The sequence below is a fragment of the Panicum hallii genome, chromosome 9 (genome assembly GCF_002211085.1).
Source record: "Panicum hallii strain FIL2 chromosome 9, PHallii_v3.1, whole genome shotgun sequence".
NCBI classification, from domain to species: domain Eukaryota; kingdom Viridiplantae; phylum Streptophyta; class Magnoliopsida; order Poales; family Poaceae; genus Panicum; species Panicum hallii.
The window spans coordinates 65,046,591-65,072,097 of NC_038050.1; the positions used below are offsets into that span (position 1 = coordinate 65,046,591).

The following is a 25,507-nucleotide window of genomic DNA, read 5'->3' on the forward strand; positions in this document are numbered from 1 at the left end:
TCTGCTTTTTCCGGACGTGCCTGCTGCTGAGTCCGGACGCCGCGGACTCGTTCGTTAGCTGCTTGCTGCCGGATCGCTTCTAACAGGGATGCTAGCTGCCGGTATACAGGAAAAACGTGGTGCAGAGCACGAACAAAAATACTGTGCTAACACATATCCCTTATATTTTTAGGAGAAAACTTTTCATTTGAATTACATTTCCGTACGATTCGTGCTAATATTGACATTCTCGGAGGACAGACCGCTTTTACTAGTTATTCTTGCAGGGGTCTTAGGCAATCAAGACCAGCCAGTGACTTTGGTTATTGGGCAGTCAAAATTGTGACAGGTTCTTGGACTTTGCAGGAACGTGCGCAGTACCTGATGACGGGTGGAAAGGCGGCGATGCCCTGCCCCCGGGATATATATCTCCATCAGCTCCATTGGCTCTTTGGACGATTCTGTCTATCTACCTCGAAAGGTATCGGGGGATGAAGGGTGGTGATGGCTCGGTCTGGGGCGAGCAATTTCTCTTTTCTATTTTTCCCTTCCGGCCTTCATGGAAATTGGTTGAAGTTGAACCTTAGCTTTGTAATGAACATGCATGGGTCTTTTGTAAGCCACATTTCAGCTGCTAGCTGAGTCCGGTTTTTCTCATCCCTGATTCTGCAACTGAACTTTGTCTATCTTCCCTTCTCTTTGAGACTAGCAGCAAGCAGGGCGTAGTTCTTGCGAGTGTTCCTTAGCTACGCGCCGTCCGTTTCCAGAGGCAGGGAGGTACGGGAAAAAGGAGCCTTTCTGCGAGAGGCGCAAGAATCTGGATTCGCGGCTGGCCAAAGGCATATATGCTACCCCGCGCTTTTAACTCCCAGGCTGAAAGGAGAGGCAGGCCAAAAAAAAAAACACTTCGCCAAGCTCGCTATGGATTAGCCTCGATCGGGCTCGAAATGATCGACGTGTCCGCTTGCTGCTGTTAACTGATGTCGGAAACACGGAGGAGGCCGCGCGCGGGCGGAGGACGGCGCGAGTCCAGTCCACCTCGGAGCGCGGCGGACCAGCCAGTGAGCGGGCTCACCGGGTCCGGCACGCAACCTGACAATATTCTACGGAGGCCGTCGCTCTAGTCTTCGGTGCTGCCGCGTTGGTTGGTCAGGGCGATGGCTTGCGCGTTCGACTTTGAAAAGTTGCTTGTAATTCCTCAACGACGTGCGTCGTTCGCGGTGGCCTTCCAAGGAAAATTTCTCAGCCACAGTTGGTGCCTCTGAGGACAGGTTGGCTTGGCTAGCTGAAATTCTCCTCCTTCCAACAAGAAATTAAAACCGAATCCGTAGGTCAGTTCCGTTGTTATGGAATACGTGTCCTTTCCCAGCCCGATGAACACACCACAACGGTCACACCTAAGCGATGCCATGCCATAGATCGCCACCAACTTCACGACTTGGGTTTTCATGCTAACATTTTCTCATTGGCTCATTGCTAGTTTTAAATAAAAATATAAATTCAGTAGAGAGCATTGCCCATCTTTCTCCTCTATTAGATGGGTCTCACTGCAAAGCGTGTGTGGAGCACTCTGTGATCAAAGTAGAAAGGAAAACAGACGACACTTTGGTGGTTCCACGTGAGGATGGAGCCGGAGCTGGAGCAGGTGGAGCTACATTTTCTGGTTCCACCGGCTCCAGGTGTCCGCCCAAGAAAGGACTTCGGCTCTTTCAAAACCTTCCGTAGAGGCTTTTCACCAAGCAGCGCGTCGCGGGAGCCACGCCAAATGGGCCCTTACTTAATTGAGCAAAGTGACTGCCGTGGGAGATTAGCTTAGCACTTAATTTTGTGCCTTCCCGTCCTCACCAAAGCTTGCGAGTACGTCATTAGAAGCCCCCTCCAGGCTCTAGAACGTTCTAGCCGCATTCCTTGCTGGTTGCCGTCGCCATCTCCAGCTTAAACAAAACGAGGGAAAGGGACGTGAACTCGGTCACTCAAAGCCAACCTATCCGCCGTCCTGCTAATCACAACCGCTAACACGTACGAGTGGGTCACACGAGCTCGCAAGTCACAACTCACAGCCAGCAACAGATGCAAAATCAATTTTCCGTGACCTTTTTGTCGAAAAATAACAGTTGTGCCTCAAGCACAATTTGTTCGATTCTTATCCGTGGCTAGATGCAAACATTGGTAACAGTGAAAAACGTGAAATTTGTAGTACAACGGAGGGCAACAAAGTCGGGAAAAGATTTAGTTTTTTTTTCAAAAGTACTTCTCCATCCAAAATGTAGTTTGTTTTAATTTTTTAGATTTATAGATTTTGATATGCACCTAATAATATATATTTAGATACATAGCAAATTCTATGAAACTAGAAAAGTTAAAACGAACTAAATTTTAGAACGGAGGGAGTAGTAAAATTTAGTCATTGATGAGATTTATATTCGATTTAATTGGAAAAGCACTTGATTGATCACCTCCCGCTTCGCCACTAGCCAAACCTGGAAACAAGCCAGCGAAACAGAGTGCTCCAGCTCCCAAATCGCTCTCCAGGTCCCGATTAAACGCCGTTAAGCCCTCCGCCGTGACGATCTTTCCCTCCGAGCCGCGGGTCCCACACTCCCCGGGCACACCACCAGCCCCCGCACAACCCACCCGAACCACCGACGTGCGGGCCCGCACGGCTTCCCCGGCCCCACCAGCCAGGGTCCCAGCCGCGGCGGACCCGCGCGCGCCGCTCGACGTGGCAGCGGGCGATCTGCGGATCCCGGGGCACGCAGGGAGCGCGCGGCTTTAGATCTCGTCGGATCTCCGCTGGGGCGCGGGCCCCGCGCCCACCCCCTGCCCACCTCCACTTGCTCCACGTCACGGCGGTCTCTTCCCTCCCCCGTTATCTACCGCCTCCCTCGCGCTCGCCATCACACCACCGCATCGCCTCCGCCATTTGGACACTCTCGCGGCCTCATCTCCTGCTTGTCCTTGGTTGAACCTGCGCGTAGGTTCCCCCACGCGGCCGGGTCTCGGGGCGCGCGCAGCCCATGCCACTGGCTCCCGCTTCGTCGCCGCAGGGCTACGACTCCGCGTCCTGAGTCCCGCGAGGTGCGCGCCGCGCCCTTTAGCTGTGGCTACCGAGAGCTAGCTCGTAAATTCAACTGCGATGAGCCAACTTTTTTGTTGTTGAGATTTTATCCCTTTTGAATTTAGCTGGTTTTGGGGGGTTGTTTGTACGGCAGAGCTCCGGAGGTTCGCATCCAGTGGATCTCGGCAAGTCCGTTTCCTCGAGCGGGGCGGGTCGAAGGTGCTGCTGTTCCCTCGGGTCGAGGCAAGTTCGAAATGCGCTGTTTGCTTCACTATCTTTTCCTGCTAGTTTTGGTCTGACGAGGTTTATCTTTCTGTTCTATATTTAGCTCCCAAGGGGCAAGGGCGGTGTATTAGTGGGATTTTCTTTAATTTAACGAGATGTTTAATGATTCTCAGGAATTGGAAGAAACTGAATTTGGGCGTCGCGAACTCATGGGTTAAGAACAATTTCTTCCAGCCCGGCTACAAGTAATCCTCTTCTGACCATTCTGCAGAATAGTAGCTTATTCTGAGCATCTCTTATGTCCAGGACAGATTGGTCCTTGATTCCTGTATGTTTTCCTTGCAGATTCGTAGTTGGATTCAGCATATGCATTTCTGATGCCGACATAGGATGTGCTCCATCATCCGTGAAGTCCCTCTAGCTGCACAAATCACCACTGCACTATCTGTATCTCTCTTTGAATCGGGTTAATGGGTAGCGCCTGCCAAGCCGGCTCGGATGGGCCTCACAAGGATGTGAGAGGGATTGCGAATGGTGTCACTGAGAATGGCCACCATCGGGTCGAGGCTGATGCGGATGAATGGAGGGAAAAAGAAGAAGACTTGCCCAATGGGCACAGTGCGCCACCAGGCGCACACCCGTTGGATGAGCAGAAGGAGCAACAGACCATTCGATGGGAGAGGTTCCTCCCTGTGAAGACACTGAGAGTCTTGCTGGTGGAGAACGATGACTCTACTCGTCAGGTGGTCAGTGCCCTGCTCCGTAAGTGCTGCTATGAAGGTATGCCCTACAAATGACGAAGCTATTTTATTTGATTAAATTGGTCATATATTTGGTCGTTGGTTCTTCCACTAGATAGTGAATGAAGTTGATATTTCCAGCCTGGATTTATGTTCCACTCGAACTACCCGCGTTGCAATCTGTTCTCAAAAGAATGTGTTAGGATGTAGATTGGCATTGTTTGTTATTAAAGTTTGTGTTTCTTATGCAATTGTTGGTTGCAGTATCTGTATACATATAATGATATAATCTAGCGAATAAATTAGCTATGTTGATCTCCTCTTTCTTTCCTCGTTTAATGAGAGACTTTGCTTTGGATGTCCCTCTTTTCTAGGGACTAATATGGGATCTTTTCAAGCCATTGGGGGTGAAGGGGTTCGTGGAAATCACATCGGTTGTTTATACTTGTGTAAATTGATGCTGTAAAGAAGTATGATTTTACATGGAACTACTAAAATCAACCACAGCTTAAAGAACCCTAAAGCCAACAATTAGCTGGCATATCAATGCTCCTTTAGCGAAATAAGGTGCTACTGATGAATGTAACTATCTAGGTGCATAAATCGTTGGGTGTGGTAGGCACAGTTAATTACAATATATGGTTATGCATGGGAATGCAATATAGGTACAACAGGGACTATATTTGTCTCATCTAGCTGGAGACTCCCTCTTCTTAGGTTTAGATGAAAAGGGTTCTCTCCTGCTAGAAATTGCAAAGTAGTCCCCTCGCCCACTACTACGGCAGGCCTGAGAGGTGGTATGTCTCATCTAACACAGCCCCATAGTGTCTTAGGTACACGCTGATCCCATACTATGGCAGACCACCTGCCTCAGTTCCAAGTCTGCAGTGAGTACTCTGCTGGGCAACCTGCTGTAATTGGGAGCATTGTGATTGGGGTGTTGCGGTATTGTAGCACAGCAAGTAGCCTGTGGCATCGCCACCCTGTGCCACAACACGTAGTGTGACCCAGAGTACTGTATTATGTGAGTGACACATGTCATCTCTTGGGCCTATTGTGGTGGACCAGTGGAATTTATTTTGCACTTTATAGTGAGGCCGGGATATTTCCATTTTAACAATTAACTAGGGATCAAGAGTGTCAAATAATGGGCGAACATTAAATGCTTGAAACTGGAAGGCGATAATAGTCAGGTTGAGGGGCTAGAGTTATTTTAGTAATTTATATGGGATGTTGCATAGACTTAATGCCTTATTGTATTTTTGACTAGTTAGCATGTACCAAAGAAAAATAGTGTGTCCCTAGGGGTTACGTACAGGCTTCAGCCAACAATATACCTCCTTGTCCAAGATCTTATGTCAATTCAATGGATTAACTAACTGGCGTTTGCATGCCCCCTTTTCCAAAGTATTTTCTCACGAAAAGTTTATGAACTAAGCTCTTATCTATCAAATTCGCTGTATCATGACTTGATCGTCAAGGCACAATCACCTGTTTTATGGTATGTATTACCTTTTCCCATCCAAAATTATGGACCACATCTCGTGTAGCCCCTAAAATGGGAGATGCAGGCCCAGGCCCATTACTTACTCCCAAACCTGCAACAAGATCAGATAGGGCATGTTGCAGTTGCTGATGCTGCCATTTGTAGAGATGGTGTGACCTCCCGTCACATTTATCCACTGCTTATGAACATTGTTGTATGGCTTTTCCTGGTATTCCATTATGGAAAGTCATCAACTGTCAATTTAATCACATATCCTCAGGGCAGGTGGCTAAAATCAAACTGTGCTCATGGAAATATTTTGGATTTTTATGCAATCAAGTTCACCAGGACATTTCTTTCTGGGTGGATTTGGAAAATGCCATCGGTGTGGCTGTGACATGCGGCCCCATGACCCTTATGTAATGATCACGTCCGATGGTCTTTTCCAATATTGGCATCTTTGTTATGGTACTCGCCTAATTTTTCAATATTTTTTTAAAATAAATTCCATCTTGAACTTGGCTACAAATTGTATATTTTGTTAGCAGTAGAAGTTAGTGATAAGCTGAAAATCAGCCTGTGTGAAAAGTTGGATTAATATCAACTCTAGCTTAACACCACATATTCCTAGCAATCATTTTAATTATTTTTTTACTAATTGGACTGACATCATGTTCTTGTAATGGAGTAATCCACTTGATACACTGCATTTTCTCTCAAAATTATAAGTAACTATTATTTGTACTTAGATATACTGCATTTTCTCTCTTAGAAATTCTAACATACAAGAATTGTGAATTTAGAATATATATTGCACTCTTTTCACATCTTTGCCTGTGATATGTGTTCACTTGGTGTGGAACAGCTGCAATAATGGGATATTCTGATCCCCATATTCCAGCTTTATCTCAGTTTCTTTCTTTCTTTTTTCTTCATTTTTTTTTTGTGTGTGTGTTTTGGGGGGGGGGGGGCAGAAAAATTTCTATCTGGCAGTGCAAATGTAAACTATTCTCTATTTCACAACAGAAAATGATACTCTTTCTTGGGTGTCATTTTTGTTAGTTTGTTTATTTCAGGAGAGCTTGGTACACAACTAGAACTACCTCTATAGAATTAGAAATCAATCAAAGCATGGATTTGGTGATATATATATGACAAGAGACATGCATGCAATTTGATCAATATCTTCCTGACCCGACAGAGAATAGAATATTAAATTAGTAGCATCTAGGCAGCTGCGCTTTCTGCTAGGTTACATTAAGTTTTTATAGTTGATCGTAGAACTTTGTTTTTGTGTTGCTAATGATCACAAGCAATGCATCTATAATGGTTTGACTAGGATTAAGCTTAAACTATGTGCCTCCTACTGTCTTTTCTCTATGCGCCCTCCCACTGTACCAAAGCTAGAAGTGTACTGCTCCTCAACTAGTTTGTTACATTGGTAACCACCAGTTCCTGTGGGCTGTGGTACGGCTTTTGGATAAATAACACCTACGTTCTTAAGAAAATTTCATGGACATTAAGAACAAAAAATGTATCCTTGATGTATTTGTTAACATGGCCAATGTGTTTTATTCTATGTTCTATCCCTGTTTGGATCATGTTTGGTCATTAATCATTAGCAGTGGAAGATTTTATCCATCAACATCTACAATTGGAAAATTTTAGTTGTTTTAACATTTTGACAGCAATTTATCTCCTTCCATTTCAGTTATCCCTGCTGAAAATGGCTTACATGCATGGCAATATCTTGAAGATCTGCAGAACAACATTGACCTTGTATTGACTGAGGTTTTCATACCTTGTCTATCTGGCATCGGTCTGCTTAGCAAAATCACAAGTCACAAAGTTTGCAAGGACATTCCTGTGATTAGTAAGTAACTTTCCTCAACTCCTCTGTTGCAAACGAAATGTTGTCCTATTAATCATTTAGTTTAAATACTTTTAGCTGCTACACTGATGTGGTTTGCATGCAGTGATGTCTTCGAATGACTCTATGAGTATGGTGTTTAATTGTTTGTCAAAGGGAGCAGTTGACTTCTTAGTAAAGCCACTACGGAAGAATGAGCTTAAGAACCTTTGGCAGCATGTTTGGAGGCGGTGTCACAGTGTAAGCTGTTTATTTTTATTGGATATTAATTCTGCAGAACCATGATGCATTGATGCACAGTTTCTTTGACTACTTCTCGCTCTGGGTTTTCTTTGCCATTACTCTTAGTTGGATTTGCCTCTTTGGTGCTCAGTCCAGTGGCAGTGGAAGTGAAAGTGGCATCCAGACACAAAAGTGTGCCAAACCAAATACTGGTGATGAGTATGAGAACAACAGTACCAGCAATCATGATGATGATGATGAAAACGATGATGACGAAGATGATGACTTGAGTATCGGACTCAATGCTAGGGATGGAAGTGATAATGGCAGTGGTACTCAAGTATGTGTTCATTGATTACTACTTGCTCTTACATATGAAGTTGGATTTGGATGGGTATGTAATCATATATATAAAATAAAGTTTAGTATTCCCTCCGTTCCAAATTATAGGTCGTTTTGGCAAATCAAGATACATAATTTTTGCTATGTATCTAGACATAGTGCATGTCTAGATGCATAGCAAAAGTTATGTATCTAGAAATCCCAAAACGACCTATAATTTGGAACGGAGGGAGTAGTAGAATACTACTTAGAACTAAGTTCATATATCACCTCAAATTAGGTCGTAAGGTTATTTATTCTGTGATATATCTGGATATATGATATTAAATAACCAATTTACATATGCCACAGTTGAAATAGGAAAATAAAGTTATTGATCGCTTGCATTAAACTCGACTCATTTCGTGGTAACCTTTCTTTCTTGGAGAAGTAATATATTGTCTGATAACTTTCTCTATGCGTAGTTTTTTACGTCGATGTATTATCATGTGCACAATCTGTTTTAAAATGCAGAGTTCATGGACAAAGCGTGCCGTGGAGATTGACAGTCCACAGCCCATGTCTCCTGATCAGCTAGTTGATCCACCTGATAGTACATGTGCACAAGTAATTCATCCCAAATCTGAGATATGCAGTAACAAGTGGTTACCAGGTGCAAACAAAAGGAATAGCAAGAAACAGAAGGAGAATAAAGGTATCATAATCATATGCTCCACAGCATTCATCGTATGGAAGAAATGAACCTCTCCACAGATCATACTTCACACTACTGTCTCATTCAATCAAATTCCACGTTTTTGCAGATGAATCTATGGGGAAATACTTAGAAATAGGTGCTCCTAGGAATTCGAGTGTAGAATATCAATCATCTCTCAATGATACCTCTGTTAATCCAACAGAAAAACGACATGAGATGCACATTCCCCAATGCAAATCTAAAAAGAAAGTGATGACAGAAGATGATTGCACAAACATGCTGAGTGAACCAAATACTGAAACGGCTGATTTGATTAGCTCAATAGCCAGAAATAAAGAAGGCCAACAAGCAATACAAGTTGCTGATGCACGTGGTTGCTCTTCCAGAATACCCGATGGAAATGATAAGAATCATGATTCCCATATCCAAGTGACACCACATGAGTTGGGTTTGAAGAGACTGAAAACAAATGGAGCTACCATGGAAATCCATGATGAGCAAAATATATTGAGAAGATCGGATCTGTCAGCCTTCACCAGGTGCAAAACATAATATCAGTGTCATTACTAGGTTATGAACATAACAGTAAGTTGCATGCTAACTCTTTCTGATTCTGCAAGGTACCATACATCTGTGGCTTCCAATCAAGGTGGAGCAAGATTTGGGGAAAGCTCATCGCCGCAAGATAACAGTTCTGAGGCTGTTAAAACAGACTCTACCTGCAAGATGAAATCAAATTCAGATGCTCCTCCAATAAAGCAGGGCTCCAATGGCAGTAGCAACAACAATGACATGGGCTCCAGTACAAAGAATGTTGTCGCAAAGCCTTCGGGTAACAGGGAGAGAGTAACGTCACCATCAGCTGTCAAATCTACTCAACATACCTCAGCATTCCATCCTGTGCCACATCAAACATCACCAGCTAATGTAGTTGGGAAAGACAAAACTGATGAAGGAATTGCCAATGCAGTGAAAGTGAGCCAGACAGAGGTACCACAAAGCTGCGTGCAACATCATCATCACGTCCACTACTACCTCCATGTTATGACACAGAAACAGCCATCAATTGACCGTGGATCATCGGATGCTCAGTGTGGTTCATCCAATGTGTTTGATCCTCCTGTTGAAGGACATGCTGCAAACTACAGTGTGAATGGAGGTGTCTCTGTTGGTCATAATGGATGCAATGGGCAGAATGGAAGTAGCCCTGCTCCCAATATTGCAAGACCAAACATGGAGTGTGTTGATGGCACCAGGAGCAAAAATGTGGCTGGAGGTGGTAGTGGAAGCGGAAGTGGTAATGACATGTATCAGAATCGGTTCCCTCAACGAGAAGCTGCATTGAACAAATTCAGATTGAAGCGGAAAGATCGGAACTTCGGTAAAAAGGTAGCCTGTTTTCAGTTACATGCCTGTTGTAGCAGTAAGTCTTACAATCAGTAATATAGGTACTTGAATTGAAGGCTCCTGCTAATTCTGCTGAGTATGGCGAGAGACTTATAATGCTGTCCAAATGGTTTGCATAAATATTATCAGAAAATACAGAATCAATTACTAGTAACACTCCACCTTTAGAGGAATTTTTTTTTCTACTTCCCAGTATACCCTACTTTTGATAATACCAGCATAGGAACACTGCAATAAGTTTCTGTTTGCTTTAATTTGTGTGCTTTGATACGGTTTCATTTCTCTCTCTCAAAATTCTGTTTTCTGACTGCATCCTTTTACAAGATTGCACAGTGATGTTCATTTTTTCTGACTGCTGGCCTGAATAAATTTTGCATTGGACCATTATCTTCTAATGGCCTTGTCCGCCTATTTGCAGGTTCGATACCAAAGCAGGAAGAGGCTGGCTGAGCAGCGGCCACGGGTCCGTGGGCAGTTTGTGCGACAATCTGGACAAGAAGATCAAGCAGGCCAAGATTCAGAGAGATGACACGAGCCTACTAATACAACAAGGTGTCTTCTTCCTCGGCAGATCTGAGAATTATAGGCAGGTCTTCGCATTGCTGATAGCAGTCCATTGATTCCCAACGCTAGAGTACTCATCAATAAATAAGAACCCAGTTATCATTTCTATGGCTGACTCCAGATGAACATCAGAGTGCTATGGAATTAATCTGTGTAATATTTATGGGTTTTAATGTGATATAGATGCAGTGGCGGTTTGCAGCCTTCAGTTTCCGTTGGCCCTTGCAGAGACATATACATATACTTGTCAAAGAATCTCTCTTTTTTCTTATAATCTTGTTCAAGAATCTTTAGGAAGGAGCAAACCAGTAGCGCCATTGCTAATGAAGTGTGCACCTTAATCTCAGGATCGAGCTGGAATAATTGGTTCGACCAACCATTCATTGAAGATCGTGCTTTTGAATCAACAAATATATTTGGTTTCATTACTTCCTGTCGTATTCCTTAGCTGCTGTTTTTCTTTGTTTTTTCTCCGCAAACTCGTTTCTCTCGTATATAAATGTAAAACAAAGTAGGGGCTTGCTTCTCCTGTTTCCTTACAAAAAATGTGAGATGCAAAATAGGTCTCTTATGCTAGGTGAAGTTCAATGGACTTGGCTGTGGCGAATGCTTGAACGCAAAAGTTTGTGAAGAAAGGATTCAACGAAACTTTACTCATAGTGCTACCTGAATTAGCAGCATACAAAGCATAACAGAGCCAGATATCACACAAAGTCATCTCAGCCGGTATTACAGTAACAAAGTAGCCAGTATTACAATTACAAAGTAGTACTCCCTAGTGTCTGCTCCCTGGATAGAAGAAGTCAGTACCATTCTCCTTCACTTTGAAATGGAAGCTCCATACTTTCTGCGCTTTTGCCCTTTGCTCGCTGAACGTACCCTTGTTGACCACAGAAAGCTGCAGAGACATCTCAACGGCTTCAGAAGATTAACATCAGAGTGAAACAAAAGGTGCCAAACATTGAAATAAGACGACTAGTGCAAGTTCATCGAACAACCAGCTCAAATGAAAAAAATTAATCCACCCTGGTACAAGCATATGTGAACAGGATTATAAAAAAAAAACCTGACCTGGCCATGAACATCAGCAGCCAAACCTGTGCTCAAAGGTGCTGCTTTAACCACAAGATCTGCAATGTGGCGCAGATGTAAAAGGAGACCCATGTTCTCCTCGACTGCATATATATCCTCGTGGATGAGGATCACCAGGGAGCAATTCTGCCAGGACATAAAATAAGTGAAAAGACTTGAAAATAAGGTAACAGCTAGCAACAGTACTGACAATTTTTTTTCATCAATGGATCTTTTACCATCTCAGATGTAAGTGTCACACAATAATACAAGAAGTCCAGCACATTGTCTACGGAACCATGGGCTGCAACTTCCAAAAGTGAAACATCATCTATCGTGATGGTGAATTGGCCTGCATTTTCTCCGGTCCTGGTTGCCTCCACCACTCTTTGAATTTCACTGTACAGTCGAACAAAACAATCAGCAATGGCACCGTCCCTAGCTCCACCTGCAGCTGAGGAACATATGAAATGGCACACCTTCATAATTAGTGCGTCCAATAATATCTGGAAATAACATAAGGTAATAAAACGATTGCTTGCCTGGGAATGCTTGCAATTCGAAGAAATGAAGCCTCTCGTTCCTTCTATGCAGGGAAAGGTTACATCCCTAGCAAATTTCAGAAGATTAAAAAAAAAGTAATGCTAATCTGTGGATTCAACTAGCACTGGAATCCAACATGCATTTTCCAATAAAGTGTGAAATCAGGGCCTACAGAAATGTAGTGATCAGATGAATGAAGTAGTTAAACCAGCTCCTATGACTATTTAAATAGAAAACTAGTGCATTTTATCGGAGTTTTACAGAAGATCAGCCTGCACCTGGGCTCGCTGGTGCTCCAAATTGAATGAGAACATGAGCTACTACTTCTAGGCATGCAAGCGAATGAACAGAACAGATATAGCAACTGAAAATATATACAGTCTAGCACAGGTTTTGAACAACAATGTGCACAATTTAAGGTGGCTAACTGGCTATGTAGGCATGTAGCATGGCGCTGTTAATACTTAATACTAATAGGTAACCTTCCCACAATTCCAAGAAACATTGGAACGGTGAGGATCATTTATACATCTAAGAATATAGCACACCAACAATCTAACTTTCTAAAGGGTGGCCTGAGATGTCTAATTACCTGATTACACATCTGACGAATAGCATACCAGCAAGAGCCTAGAAGCCCCATTCTTTTAACAGCCAGATAGACTACGATCCTATCAATTTGGGTGTTCTCTAATCCCAAGATGATCAATGCCCACTGTGACATGGCCAAAGATGCACTAAGTATCTAAGCACACACACAATATGTGCGCTAGTGTAACAGTGAAACTATTAGGCATCTAAGCTATGCAAGCCGGTTAGCACAAAACGTGTTCGACAAAATGCATGCGAGGTGTAGAGGGGGTGAACCGTACCATCTTGCGCAGGATGCGGTCGTAATGGGTGAAGGGCTGCGCGAGGGCGAGGAAGGCAGCTGCCCCGCCGCCGGCGAGCGCGCGCTTGAGCAGGAGGTGGAGGACGAAGGCCCCCGGGGCCTCTACGCAGTCCTCTACCACCACCACCCGCGCCGCAGAGCCCATCGCCTCGCTCAGGAGGTCTCCCCCTCCGTACTCCTCCATGGTCCCCTGGGTAAACACCCTTCGCCGGAGCGCGAGACTGGCGGCGGCGGCGGCGGCGGCGGCAAAGGAGTTTGAGAAAAACGGGTACAAAACAGAGAATCAGGCGCCCACGGAGTCGGACAGGGTTCGGGTGTAGCCAGCCATTCGATTCGTTTTGGACGCCTGGATAAAGCCGACTGCTACCGCGCCGGATTCGCGTCCCCCGAGGTCCGAGCAACGAAACGCGTATAAGGCAAAATACGTTAGATTAGTCTGAAGGCGTACTTACTTTGCAAGCTTCAGGAGTCACGACTCAAGCTAGAAGGCGCATGCTCTGAGATGGTCCTGTCACCACGGCACCACGCAAAATTGTTCTTCGAGGCAGAATGGCATCATTAGACAACCAAATTTCATAGGAACGGCTGAATTAAATCTAAAAATTAATTACACATACTACTATCTATTGCTATTAGAGATCGATAGTAATTTGTTCTCAGATATAGCAATACATCATTTATAAAAGGATATTTATTTACTGCTTAATTTTAAGAGTTTAATTTGTGTATATTTCATATGTAAAATTAAAGATTATTAATATTGGAGAAAATAATATTTAGTAATGTATATCCACTCGATACTTCTCGACGCACATGACGTGATGTACCTAATTGATATGTGTCGGCTATTCACGAGCGATGATTATACCATCGATATAACGGTAATATTCACATAATACTATAATAAATTAATATCTTTCTTGCAAACTATATACAATAGTTTGTTATATCTATGATGCGGCAGTTCAATTCACACGCCTGCACACGCAATACGCCTGCGCAGGCAACTCTCATATGGCCCTTTCATCTATATAAAATAGTGTGCGCCGGCAACTCTTCGTGTGCCACAGTCGTCCACCGCATGAGAAAAACAACCCCCGCGAAACCCAAACCCATCATTCCTCTGTGTGCGGTGTCATTTTGCTCCGCCAGCCGCCTTCTTCCCCTACTGGCCTACTCCCTGCTCGCGCTCGCCAGGCGGGGGCCATGGGTTCCTGCTTCTCATCGGAGGGCGGCGGCAGCAGGAGGAAGGCGCGCACGGCGACGTCGCGGATCCCGCGGGCCGAGCAGTCTGAGTCGATCGTCCCGACCGAGCTAGTCATCCCAGGTCTTGTGCATGCTGCATGGTCCTCCTGCTCCGTCTCCCTCCTCCGTTCGTGCTCCTACTCCCGGAAATGTTGCTCCAGTCCTCGGGCGTTTCTTTGGTTTTCTGCTTTGCTTCGATTTCGCGGCTTGCTAGTTCGGTGATCCCTTAGCATGGAGCGGTTTCCTGGTTCTGGTGTGCCGATCGAATTCTGCACGGAGTTTGTGGGGGGTTTTGTAGGTTACTGGGTTGTTGATTATTTTTTCTTTCTTGTTTTTCGCTTGTTCCATCTCAACACGGAGCAGCCGCTCCGCCGCCGTGCTGTTGCGCGCGATCTCTTTGAGTCGCTTGTATTGTTTGGAATTGGGATACTCGACTTCATTTCTTGCGCGTCGAGCTATCAGTTTCGTGAAGAAACGCTGGTCGAACACGATCCTGCCACAAGTAGAGGTTCCTTGCTTATAGATGCTAATTTCCTCTTATTTTTTTCTTTGTGCTATTCGTTAATAATTGAGATGGCGAGGTTAACATCACGAATTCTGTGTTTCTATTTTTCGTAAAAAGGTGCCATCACATTACATGGGTTATTATTTGGATATAAGTTACCATTAATGTAATCATGTTCTATGTTATTGCGTTCTTAGAATAGTTTACCTTTTTCTTCTCATTTTTGCTGATTAATACTAGTGTGATTTTTTCAATAAAAAAATAGTAGCATGGTTTCCCCCTTACATTGGCACGTCTGCGTTTGTATCCCTGATGATTCGTCCTTTTTTCTGTTGTTTGTACAGAGATGGTAGAATCAGTGGACACAGTGGAGGCCCCTCATGCTGAGTTCATCACAAACCATGGTCTAGAGGGGTACAAGAATTTCACCTATAATGAGTTGTATGTGGCAACAGATGGCTTTAGAGTAGACCGCCTCCTGGGACAGGGTGGGTTCGGCCAAGTGTATATGGGCTTTCTTGACAGCACCAATCAGGTGGGTTAATATGCATCTATTCAATTAAATGGCTACAGATATGTCTATGTGTACTAAATCATATGATTTCTTTTGCCAATTCATTGAGTATAAGTATGACTGAAGCGGTGTGTGCAATAAAGGATCAATGTTGTATTTTTTTTATTTTTCTTCATTTATAGCTCAATGCTGATCTATGTATATGGTTAGTCAATGGTATTTGTTGCTACTGCATTACTAAAATGAACTGGAGTGATCTTATATTATGATTCATTCAAGCGGCACATACAAGAAAGGATTGCTGTAGTTTTTTTGCCTTTACTTACATCTTGGTATGGTTAACTTATCATGAAAAAAATGCTTGGAAGCGAAGATGTCAATTGACTTCCATTTACTTATATGATATTCTAATTCTCGAAAACTGCCCTGGACAGGAGGTGGCGATAAAGAGGCTTGATCTCCAGGGACAGCAAGGGGATAGGGAATTCGCCAATGAAGTTGTGATGTTGAGCAGCCTGCACCACCCAAATCTTGTAAAGCTTGTTGGTTATTGCGCTAACAATGGTCAGAGGATCTTAGTTTATGAGTATATGCCTTTGGGTTCCCTGTATAGTCATATCCACGGTATGCTGCCAACCTACCATATATAATTCTTCCTTTTCCTATACTATGTTAGAAGCTGGTGTAATCAGAGTTGATTATTGGTTTATGCAGATCTTCCCCCCGGTCAGCAGCCTCTTGACTGGAGTACAAGAATTAATATACTTCTTGGTGCTGCGAAAGGTCTTGAATATTTGCATAGCAAGGCCCCTCCTGTCATTAATCGTGATGTGAAAAGCGCAAACATTTTGCTTGGAGAGGGGTATCACCCAAAGCTGTCTGACTTCGGCTTAGCAAGGCTAGGTCCAACTGGTGATAATACCCATGTTTCAACTAGAGTTATGGGTACACATGGATATTGTGCACCAGAGTATCTGATGACCGGTAAATTGACTGTAAGCACAGATGTCTATAGCTTTGGTGTTGTTATGTTGGAGGTTCTCACCGGAAGAATTGCTAGAGATGAAAGTCTCCCTGAACCTAATCGAGACCTTGCTCTATGGGTAAACCATTGCTTTCTGTTCTCAAATTTTTTGTACTTGCTTCTCTTCAATATTATTTAATAAAGCTTCCTTCATCTAAAAAACTTGCTTCTCCTCAATGCTAGTATAATAACTTTTTTTAGGGCAATGCTAGTATAATACTCTGCTAATGAGGAAGTACGTAGTCCTATTTAGAATCTCGGAATCTTGATTCAGAAGCCTCATAAGCTTAGCTGTGCTCTGCATCAATCAACGCCATAATTTTACAAATGTCACTTTAATTTTTTCTTAATCATATGATCGATATATTAAACTTTTTCTGTGTTTCTTCTATCAACTTTAGTCTCATTGTTACAGAGGCAGGAATGTCACCTTTGTTTATTTTCTTCTCGAGAACATGATGGTCACATGAACTCACAGTTCTTCATACATATTAAATCTACGTTCACTAAGGATGATTTTGGAATTCTATCTAAAGGCCAATACTATGTTTGAGAAAATTCCTTATTTGACACTAGCAAAGTTACTTATTCCTCTACTACGTTTTCTTTCACGTTCTGCCTATTTCTTGGCCACAGCATGTATTCCTTTTGGCTAACCACGATTTACACATCAGTACTCTAAAAAAGGGATAAAGGCTTAATATGCTAACTAATTTCACTAAGGTTCAGGTTTTTGCATGATATACAGAGGTATGCTTTATCCTTTTGCGATTACTCGCTTTAACCATTGTTGTATGGTTTCAGGCTGACGAACAGGGAATCGCCAATCTGGTAGACCCGGCGCTGCAGGGTCAGTGCTCCCTGAATCGTTTGTCCCTGGCCTTTGCTGTTGCTAGAAGATGTGTCCGTGAATTACCAGATAGGAGGCCAACCATGCCAGAAATTGTCACCGCTCTCACTAGGATCTCAGCGCCGGAGCCCAGGAGGCGGCGGTTTGAGCGTGGGGGACCAAGCACACCGGCTAGAACTAGCTCTGATGGGAACCAAGCGCAGGGTCAAGATCAGGGAGAAGGAAGCTGAGGAGTCCAGTGCAAAGCAAAACAATGATGCTCTTCTGTTAGGACCAGCATTTTGTGGTGATGTTTAGTGCCTGTATGGGAGCCAGAACAGGCTGTGGTCCCTGTAAGCCTGTTCAGATGATATGGTAGAATTGAAGGGAGGTACATGTTGATGAATTTTGCTAATAGAGGCCATAGCTACCCAGTCTTACTCTTGTGTTTGTTGTGGCTGAGGCTTGTTCCCCTTGCTTTAGCTGTTTGATGTCGTCCATTATGTTCTGCAGTAACATGTACTCCTAAAAGGGTTTGTTATATTGATTCCATATAGTTTTCTGTTGTTCCTTTTTTTCTTTGAAGAAACTTACCTGAGATCTCAGGTGTTAGAATGTTTACTCAACCTCGCCATAATGGACTTTCCTTGAAAAAAAAATTACTAGCAAGGCAAATGCATATGCATGCAGACCTGTATAGTGTTTGTCCTATTGTGTTGACAGAAACAACGGCGCTAACGGGCATTCGCCCATGATGCTGTGCGCGTTTCGAGATAAAAATGACATGTTTTTACCACAGTTATTTCGAATGACATTGTGAGTAACCCTGGAAAATATAAAGAGCTTTCAGCACCTCACTTGGGTCTGTAATCAGACCGTTTTCCATCCTCCATTAATACAACGGCACATAGTTCTCCTACATATTCGAGGATAAACAAACGTGTATAAGAAAACAATCTTCACATATCAAGAATTTGTTGCAAGCCACCTGTATTGAAGGAACAAAAATACAAAGAGATCATTTCTTCACAGTGGTTTTGACAACTTTCTGAAGAGAAATAAAACATGCTCTCTCCAGAACAACTCCTCCATGACAGTGTCATAAACTAATAGCACAAATTTTCCTCTCTTTTTTTTCCATGTGTATATTGGAAGACCATTCTTTTCTTTCTCCTACTTGGAACACTAACTATTGACAATTTTAATGAAACTAATAGAAGAAAATTTACACCAATGACTTACAACAGTTTTCCAAACCTACCAACAAAACTTTATCTGACAACTGAACTCAATATGATACAAGGTACACTTCCTGCAAAACTTGGAAAATAGCAGCTGAATTTTCCCATGGGGAAAATATCACTACTGTTTCTTAACACATCGTTATGGCAATCAGGCAGTCCAACCATTAATGAACAGTCCAGATCCTGTTGAGAGCTACGACTTCCTCCAAGACTAAGAGTTTAGCTTCCAGCTGTTTCAGTGGAATTCTGCCTTGCCTGCTAAAAGCAATTCAATATAGTGAACCAACAGTACCTCAACTTTGAACAATCTTTCTAGAGCAATTAGGTACATTCATTTTTTTTTTCTATAGGCCATGCAAACGTTGCATAGTTGTGTGTTCCCTTTCTTATAAAGATGAACAATATACCTTCTTTTGAGTTTCCTAAAAAAAGGCTGTTGTTCAGGAAAATTGACAAGATAGTAGTTTAAAACAAAGCTAGCAACAAACAAAGATGCTGAGAATGACAAGTAGGGCCTGGCACCATACGTCATTAACCCAGCCTTATTTTGGTAAACTTTTGACGTTATATTATGATGTACCTTGCTCTTGTCGAGCCATCCAAGTCCTCTAGAAAGCAGACCCATTCTCCTGTTAGATGCATCTTGATTTGGCTCTTGATTCGTCTTCCCAGGAACATGGTCTGCGCGTGGCGAACTACAGAAATGCCAAGTAAATGAAGTATTGACGCATGAAGGTAGAATTCCAGTTTCTTAAAAAAACAGCAATAATATCAATCAGATGTGATTGGTAGAAAAAAAACATCCAGTCCTAATAGAGAAAAAAATATAATGGGAGAGGAAAAGAAACCAACTGAAGCAATAGTCAGTGAGGTGCGTGAAGACTAGTCATGACCAGTGGAATAGTAGACTTTGGATCATAGGTGGATGTTCAATCTAGCAACCAAACATACCTTGAAGTGAAACATTGGTTGGCTTTAACCTGCCCAGCCTGGTACTGCTTTGTAGCCTCCAGCATTGTTTCTGCCATTACAGCTCTCTTCTCCATTTGCGAAAGTGCTGCCATTGCTGCTTCATACTTCTCCTGCATACAAAAGATACGGCAAAGTTAGGCATCTGCCTTCTCAGATATAACAAATTGTGCAGGAACAGGAAGTAAAACTTCCAAAAAACTGCTTGCAAAAGTTCGTTCAAGAATTAACCTGGAGCAAGTGAGCAGCGTGCTTTCTTTCAGCAGCATCTCGCTCAGCAGCTATGCGTGCATCTTCTGTTACTTTCTGTTCTTGCTCCATTCTTAGCAAGATCTGTACATACAGGTTAATGCGTAGATATTTCTAGCCAATCAGATGGTCCAATGGACCCGGGAAGGCCATGTAATATGATGATTAAGAACACATAGATTATGGCCAAAGAATGTGTGCAGTAAGCCAACACCTGAAGCATTGCTTGCTCCTGCTCTTGCTTGTCCGCAAAAGCTTTTCGCAGTCCAGATACCTCCACCTCCAATTTCTCAACCTGTTAGTCTTTTCCAAGTCAGCATTGTGTGTGTGTGTGGTGTGTCTATTTTGGAAGTTTTAAAAGTGTCTATTTTGTAAGCTGAGAGGGAATAAGGGAAAAGAAGTGATTCCAGATAGCATCATACTTTGGCACTCAACGTCCTTCTGTTGTCATGCTCGACCATCTCCATTAAAGCAGTTTCCAACTCCTCACCCCTGAAAATATAAAGAAATATTAGCTTTGTGGGCATATATTAGTGGGCCCAATTAACAAGTGTCACAGAACAAAATTAAGTTATGTAGTTTAATTCAGAAACAGTTTTAACTAGATGTATCATGAAAACAATGAATGGGAATAAATTTGACTTTATTCGCAGAAGTTAAAAAAGGATTATGAGGTGTTGTGAAGATGTGAAAGAGATAAAGCTGGCATGCTGATTTTATATCTCTGTTTCCCTAAATAAACAGAAACATAAATATGGTACGGAGAGGGCCATAAACCAAAGGGAAAAAGATACTGCATTTATTGATATGTTAAATCTGCTCAACCAAGTACAAATGTTATGTCATTGTATCAATAGCTGGATACTTATATTGAGCATAAGTTGCTAGTCTTGACTCATATGGGCATACATATGTCCTGGACAAAATATAACCAAACCTGAGATCTGCTGATCTTTTCTCCTCAAGCAGCTTGCACAGTTCAACCTTTAGCCATGACACCTGCATGAACATTGAAGAATTGCATGTGTATAGAATTCAACATATTACATATAGGCATATAAGAAAATAATGTTCGAATACTTGGGTAGGTTAATAAGATATGTCAGGATATTATTCTAAGACAAAAAAATATAAACAGCATGAAAGAACCATTCGGTTGTACAAAAAAAAGGGTCACGGATGACGGAACCATTAGGAATCAGCAGATTTCAAGCAGAAATTCTAATTTGAAAACAAAGAATAAAGACAACATTTTCCATTTCTTTTAGAAAGTATTAACACATCTAAGATAAATATTTTCGACTTTTGGTGAATTGTTACCTGATCTTGAAGATCAACACCCTGATCCAAATCATTTTCTAGTATAGAACTCGTACTAAGGTAGGTCTCAAGATTTGTTGATCCAGTGTCTCCATTCAATTTCAAACCATCCGCCCCTTCCTTGGACTTAACTGGTGAGCACACACATGAAGGATCATGTTTAAAGCTATATAATTTGGTCGCTAACCCCTTCTTATCTTTCCAGGAATTACGGTCTTTCGATCTTTCCTCCATTGCAGTTAAAATTTCAGGCCTGTGCTTTTTCCTTAACACTTGCAATCCCATTTCTCTAACTGACTGAAAGCCCATGCAAGCTGTCAACACTAGCTGGCTGCTGTCAAAAGTAGATCCAGCAAGAGATTGAAGTAGTGTAATTGCATCTCCGGCATCTTTTGTGGTCACCAGTGCAGGCCCTGCAAATTTACATATGAAGACAACAATGTTGGTTGCACATCAAAATTTGGTCAAAAGGAACAAATAAAGAACTCGCTAACATTTTCCAGCCTAATAAACAGAGGTAACGTCAGAAGAGGGATATTTAATACCATATAAATCCAGCAAAGCAAGAGTAGTCCTGAACAACATTGTACGATTTCCTTCAAAAAGGATAACATCCCAAACGCGAAGTACTACAAGGGAGGTAATGTCTTTACTTAGATATCATTAACGCACGCATGGTACAGAATACACAACCAACAAAAAACAAGAAGATTTTCCATATCTGGTAATGAGATTTTTAAATGTTAGTAAGCCAAAAGGGGATTAACCAGAAGTTAACTATCAGCAAAAATATTTGTGATTGTATATATCATAATGAAAAAAAACCAAGGCACTGTATAAAACCTGACCACTTTCCCATGGAAGCATATTGATGAAAATTGAAAGAAACCATGGTCCGGTCACCCATCCCACTTGAACTCCCAAGAAATCCATATGTTTAGCTGAAGAGAGTTGCAATCATGTAAGTGCCAAGTGATAGCCACACAAAAAATAATATTTCAATGGGAAGAATTTTTAAGAGTAAAAACTTTGATACACTGTGCCTTAAAAAAGAAGAGCAATGCGTAGACATATGTTTGATCTTTTATTTTAACATATAGTGAATGTTAACAAATACGAATATCAGTAATATAATTAGAAGACATACCCAATTTAGGGAATCTTTCTCGTACAACTTCCTCAAGGACGAGCTGGTCAACCTGTGTTTTGAGAAGCAATATAGTCTAAATGTTCAAAGGAAAGAGTGCATGCATTAAGATTAACGAATTTAGACGTACCTGAGATTCAATCATTTCTTCAGTGTAGTAACCATCAAAGTAATCATCAATAACCCCTACTAGAGCCCTGAAATACAAAAGCAAGTGACAATAAAGAAACTGTGCAGTCTTGCGCTAGAAAAGCCCATTGAGCCATTTTCTATATACAACGTACATACAATGCAGACATACCAAAATGCATTTTCTTCAGGCATGAACAACAAAAATAACCCAGCAAAAAAGTTCATGGCCTGCGAGAGAAAAAAGTGAAGATATCAGATAAAAGGTACTTCGGTGATATAGGTTGTTCAGAAATCGGATTAAGCTCCTAAAGTGAGGCAGTGGAAAGCAAGATAAATGCACAAAACAACCTTATAAAGATAGCTATAATAACACTCTGTATGTGGAGATACACTTAATTGATTTTGCATTTTGTCAATCCCTTCTGAGTATATGGTCCAAGAAATATGTTGCTCAACAGAAGATCAGAACTAATGATTGAAAAGGGATGACTTGTCATATCTCATAATGTATCACTTTGTCATTTAAGGCCATAGGTTACAATTTTTCTCAAATGCTCAACAGAATTAATTATGAGAAGCATGGCTTTTCAGAGTTCGTATGGACCACTTACCATGGATTACAAACTTTACTTCTAGACTTAAGCTAACAAAAGGCTAGATAAAAATTCAAAAATCTTAAACAGGCAATAGTTTACCTGACAGTACCCAACTGATGGATTATGCCTTGCATATGCGGTTAATAACCGCCTCAAAGCATTCCTCCCATCCTCATCTAATGCAGGGTGTCCCGGAAATGTTCGTGGCAAGTCCTGTAATGAAAACAGAAATCAAGTGTATAGAAACACTAGAGCTTGTCAGCCATGACATACTTCCTCTCAATTCAAACTGTTGGAAAGAAAAACCTTCTCTATCTGTCCTTTCCACTTCTCAGGTTGTGCGACTTTTCTTCGTGCACTTGTCTGTTCATTGAGCATTGGGTCGACTAGGTCCTTTTCATCCGATTTTGTGGTACCTTCAAGCAATTTGTTGTAGTACCCAGTAATTTTCCGAGCACCAACACCCACAAAAGCTTGCCATATCTGCAGGGAAACCAACAATATGTGAGCGTAAAGGCATTGAACCTCACACAAAATGCAGACAATGTCAAATTGAAAATCTGCTTCACGGTTGCACCTGTCCTCTAAGAGCCATTGGCACGCCTCCACGAACCAAGCTCTCAAGCTCCTCCTTCCAAGGAAAATAAGACCCATCCTCACCTCCCTCCAGAGCAGTACCTGTAGAATCATCAGGTGTCTCTTGCCCAAGCTCCACATTCTCTGCAACATGAGGCACAGCCTCTGCTGGATCCCCTTCATGACTCACTTCTGCAGTTCTTCCTTCCTCTTCAATAGAAGCAAGCTGTATAGCAACCTTTCCACGAATATCATTTGCACAATCATCTCTCTTCACTACCCGAGAGCTCATCATTTTCTCAATGATGCTAAGCGCTGCCCGTACACGCCTCTGCGACTCAACTTTTATGGGCTTCAGTTCATCCAACAAACCCTTATCCAAGAAGAGTTCTACCAGCTTTTCCAAGTTACCACTATTCCCATCTTCCAATTTTTTGGATCCTCCATTTGAATCTCTTAGTTCTTCCATGTCCCCATTCACTTCCTTCAATTCTTCTGAGGCTTTGGTCACCTCTGCGGACCTACTACTAGTCTCCTCTTCCACTTTGTCCACGTTGTCAGTTACATCTTTCTGATCTTCTGACACACCATTTGCTTCTTGCAATTCATTGCTGGCATCAGCTTCATTCGGGTCTTCCAATTTATAGTTATCTTCTGCATTCTCCATTTCCTCATCTTCTTTTTTATCACAATGCATTCTAGCACTGTTGTTCTCTTCCACTTTCCCTGCTCCTGCATCACCATCTCTGGCAGCAGCATATGGTGAAACGCTGGGTGTGGCGGGCACATTCGCATAATCAGCCAACCTGTCGAAGAAGTCTCTCCATCTATGCGCCCTCTCCTCCTCCTCTTCCTAACAAACAACCATACAAAAATAATAATAATAAACTTTCCCAGAAACAAACAAGGAACAGAACATTTCCACTCTGGCAAAGTTAATTACCTTGTAAATCTTGGCGTACTCGCGGAATCGCTGCAGATGCTGCGGCCGCACCGCGAATCCATACGCGTCCCTGCGCCAAACCTCAGCACCATCAGCAATGGCGCCCGTAGGCAATCCCAACCACGGCATTAGCATTCGCACCCCAGGGCCCAGGCAATACGAATACGAGGAACGAAACAACAGACGATAGAAGGGAAGAGGAAGCGAGCAAAGTGGGGAAAGGAGGCGCCCTTTTTGTGGGGTTTACCGTGGGGACTCGGCGTCCATGGGGATCACCACGCATTAAAGAAGAAGCAACAGGGCGAACTCCTCGGCAGCGCACGCCATGGATTGACCAAAGCCATAAACCCTAGCCCGCGCGGGCCCCGAGATCCACGCACATGGGAAGAGGAAATTCCGGACGAAAAAAGAAATCAGGGATTGCAGCGGATCGCGGCAACCGGGTGAAGCCTCGCGCTGGCGTTAATTGCAGCGCACCCGCGCTGCCACGGCGCCCGAGGGGAGGCCCAGGCGCGAGGCGACGAAGAGGAATTGGAGAAGAAGAAGAAGATGCGGCAGCGCGGATCGAGGAAGGCGAGGAGGAGACCAAAAAAAGAAAAAAAAACTCATCTCGCGTCGACGCGAGAGCGCGGTGCACGTGGCGCGCGGCACGACGATGGCGCGCGCTCCTGCCCCTGCCCCCCCTGCATGGATTCCATTTCAATTAACCGGAGAGGAGTAGGGTACGGTGCTTCACCTCTTGTACTCGAAGTCGAATCCCATGGCGGCCGCCGCCGACGCGCGGCCCGCGGCGCGCGCCGTGGTGGCCAGTCGGTGCGCAGCGACTCGACGGCGGGCTGCGTACCGGCCGGCGCGGAGTTGCCCTGCAGCGAGAAGCGGCTTGGGTTGGGGGGAAGGGGACGACGGCGGAGAGCTTTGAATGGGATTAGAAACTAATCGCCTGGGTTTGACCTGGATTTGGAGCGAGAGTGGTCAAAAATGGTGTCACTATAGTAGCACCCGATCGATGCTTCTTAATCAGGCAAAAAAAAAAGATCAGGCAATTTGGGCCATGGAGCAGCCAATACTGGTACTTGTAATCATGGCACGGTGCCGCTCGTGCGTGATCAGGCCAGGGA

At 43.1% G+C, this 25,507-nt stretch overlaps 4 protein-coding genes across 9 annotated transcripts; 2 read left to right on the forward strand and 2 right to left on the reverse strand.

Moving 5' to 3' along the window:
- The first annotated feature begins 2,896 nt into the window (after positions 1 to 2,896).
- LOC112874233 (two-component response regulator-like PRR73) lies at positions 2,897 to 10,864 on the forward strand. Its single transcript, XM_025937444.1, has 11 exons — positions 2,897 to 3,057; positions 3,192 to 3,280; positions 3,436 to 3,507; positions 3,608 to 4,042; positions 7,200 to 7,361; positions 7,465 to 7,598; positions 7,732 to 7,920; positions 8,436 to 8,616; positions 8,726 to 9,158; positions 9,240 to 10,008; positions 10,445 to 10,864. The coding sequence occupies exons 4-11, from the start codon at positions 3,733 to 3,735 to the stop codon at positions 10,553 to 10,555; spliced, it is 2,289 nt and encodes a 762-aa protein (XP_025793229.1). The 5' UTR covers positions 2,897 to 3,057; positions 3,192 to 3,280; positions 3,436 to 3,507; positions 3,608 to 3,732; the 3' UTR covers positions 10,556 to 10,864.
- A 428-nt stretch (positions 10,865 to 11,292) lies between these two features.
- LOC112874236 (elongator complex protein 6) lies at positions 11,293 to 13,427 on the reverse strand. Of its 2 annotated transcripts, none has more exons than XM_025937447.1 (5): positions 13,077 to 13,427; positions 12,204 to 12,270; positions 11,901 to 12,109; positions 11,662 to 11,808; positions 11,293 to 11,488 (listed from the first exon to the last, which is right to left on the reverse strand). In XM_025937447.1, the coding sequence occupies exons 1-5, from the start codon at positions 13,278 to 13,280 to the stop codon at positions 11,366 to 11,368; spliced, it is 750 nt and encodes a 249-aa protein (XP_025793232.1). In that variant the 5' UTR covers positions 13,281 to 13,427; the 3' UTR covers positions 11,293 to 11,365. The 2 variants fall into 2 exon arrangements, with proteins under 2 accessions (XP_025793232.1, XP_025793231.1); XM_025937446.1 differs by having other exon boundaries at positions 11,901 to 12,115; positions 13,077 to 13,426.
- Positions 13,428 to 14,236: 809 nt separating this feature from the next.
- On the forward strand, positions 14,237 to 17,705 carry LOC112874235 (probable serine/threonine-protein kinase PBL7). The gene is made up of 5 exons (XM_025937445.1): positions 14,237 to 14,423; positions 15,191 to 15,381; positions 15,795 to 15,984; positions 16,075 to 16,463; positions 17,189 to 17,705. Exons 1-5 carry the CDS (start codon positions 14,303 to 14,305, stop codon positions 17,462 to 17,464), a joined length of 1,167 nt encoding a protein of 388 aa, XP_025793230.1. The 5' UTR covers positions 14,237 to 14,302; the 3' UTR covers positions 17,465 to 17,705.
- A 453-nt stretch (positions 17,706 to 18,158) lies between these two features.
- On the reverse strand, positions 18,159 to 25,450 carry LOC112874232 (ecotropic viral integration site 5 protein homolog). Of its 5 annotated transcripts, none has more exons than XM_025937441.1 (18): positions 25,126 to 25,446; positions 24,390 to 24,459; positions 23,448 to 24,299; positions 23,177 to 23,353; positions 22,970 to 23,083; positions 22,444 to 22,502; positions 22,273 to 22,339; positions 22,143 to 22,194; positions 21,844 to 21,936; positions 21,541 to 21,624; positions 20,996 to 21,408; positions 20,613 to 20,674; positions 20,098 to 20,167; positions 19,890 to 19,970; positions 19,658 to 19,759; positions 19,409 to 19,539; positions 19,038 to 19,152; positions 18,159 to 18,715 (listed from the first exon to the last, which is right to left on the reverse strand). In XM_025937441.1, the coding sequence occupies exons 1-18, from the start codon at positions 25,149 to 25,151 to the stop codon at positions 18,677 to 18,679; spliced, it is 2,607 nt and encodes an 868-aa protein (XP_025793226.1). In that variant the 5' UTR covers positions 25,152 to 25,446; the 3' UTR covers positions 18,159 to 18,676. The 5 variants fall into 5 exon arrangements, with proteins under 5 accessions (XP_025793226.1, XP_025793227.1, XP_025793228.1 ...); XM_025937442.1 differs by lacking the exon at positions 25,126 to 25,446 and adding an exon at positions 24,637 to 24,713; XM_025937443.1 differs by lacking the exon at positions 21,541 to 21,624 and having other exon boundaries at positions 25,126 to 25,450.
- Between the last annotated feature and the right edge of the window lie 57 nt (positions 25,451 to 25,507).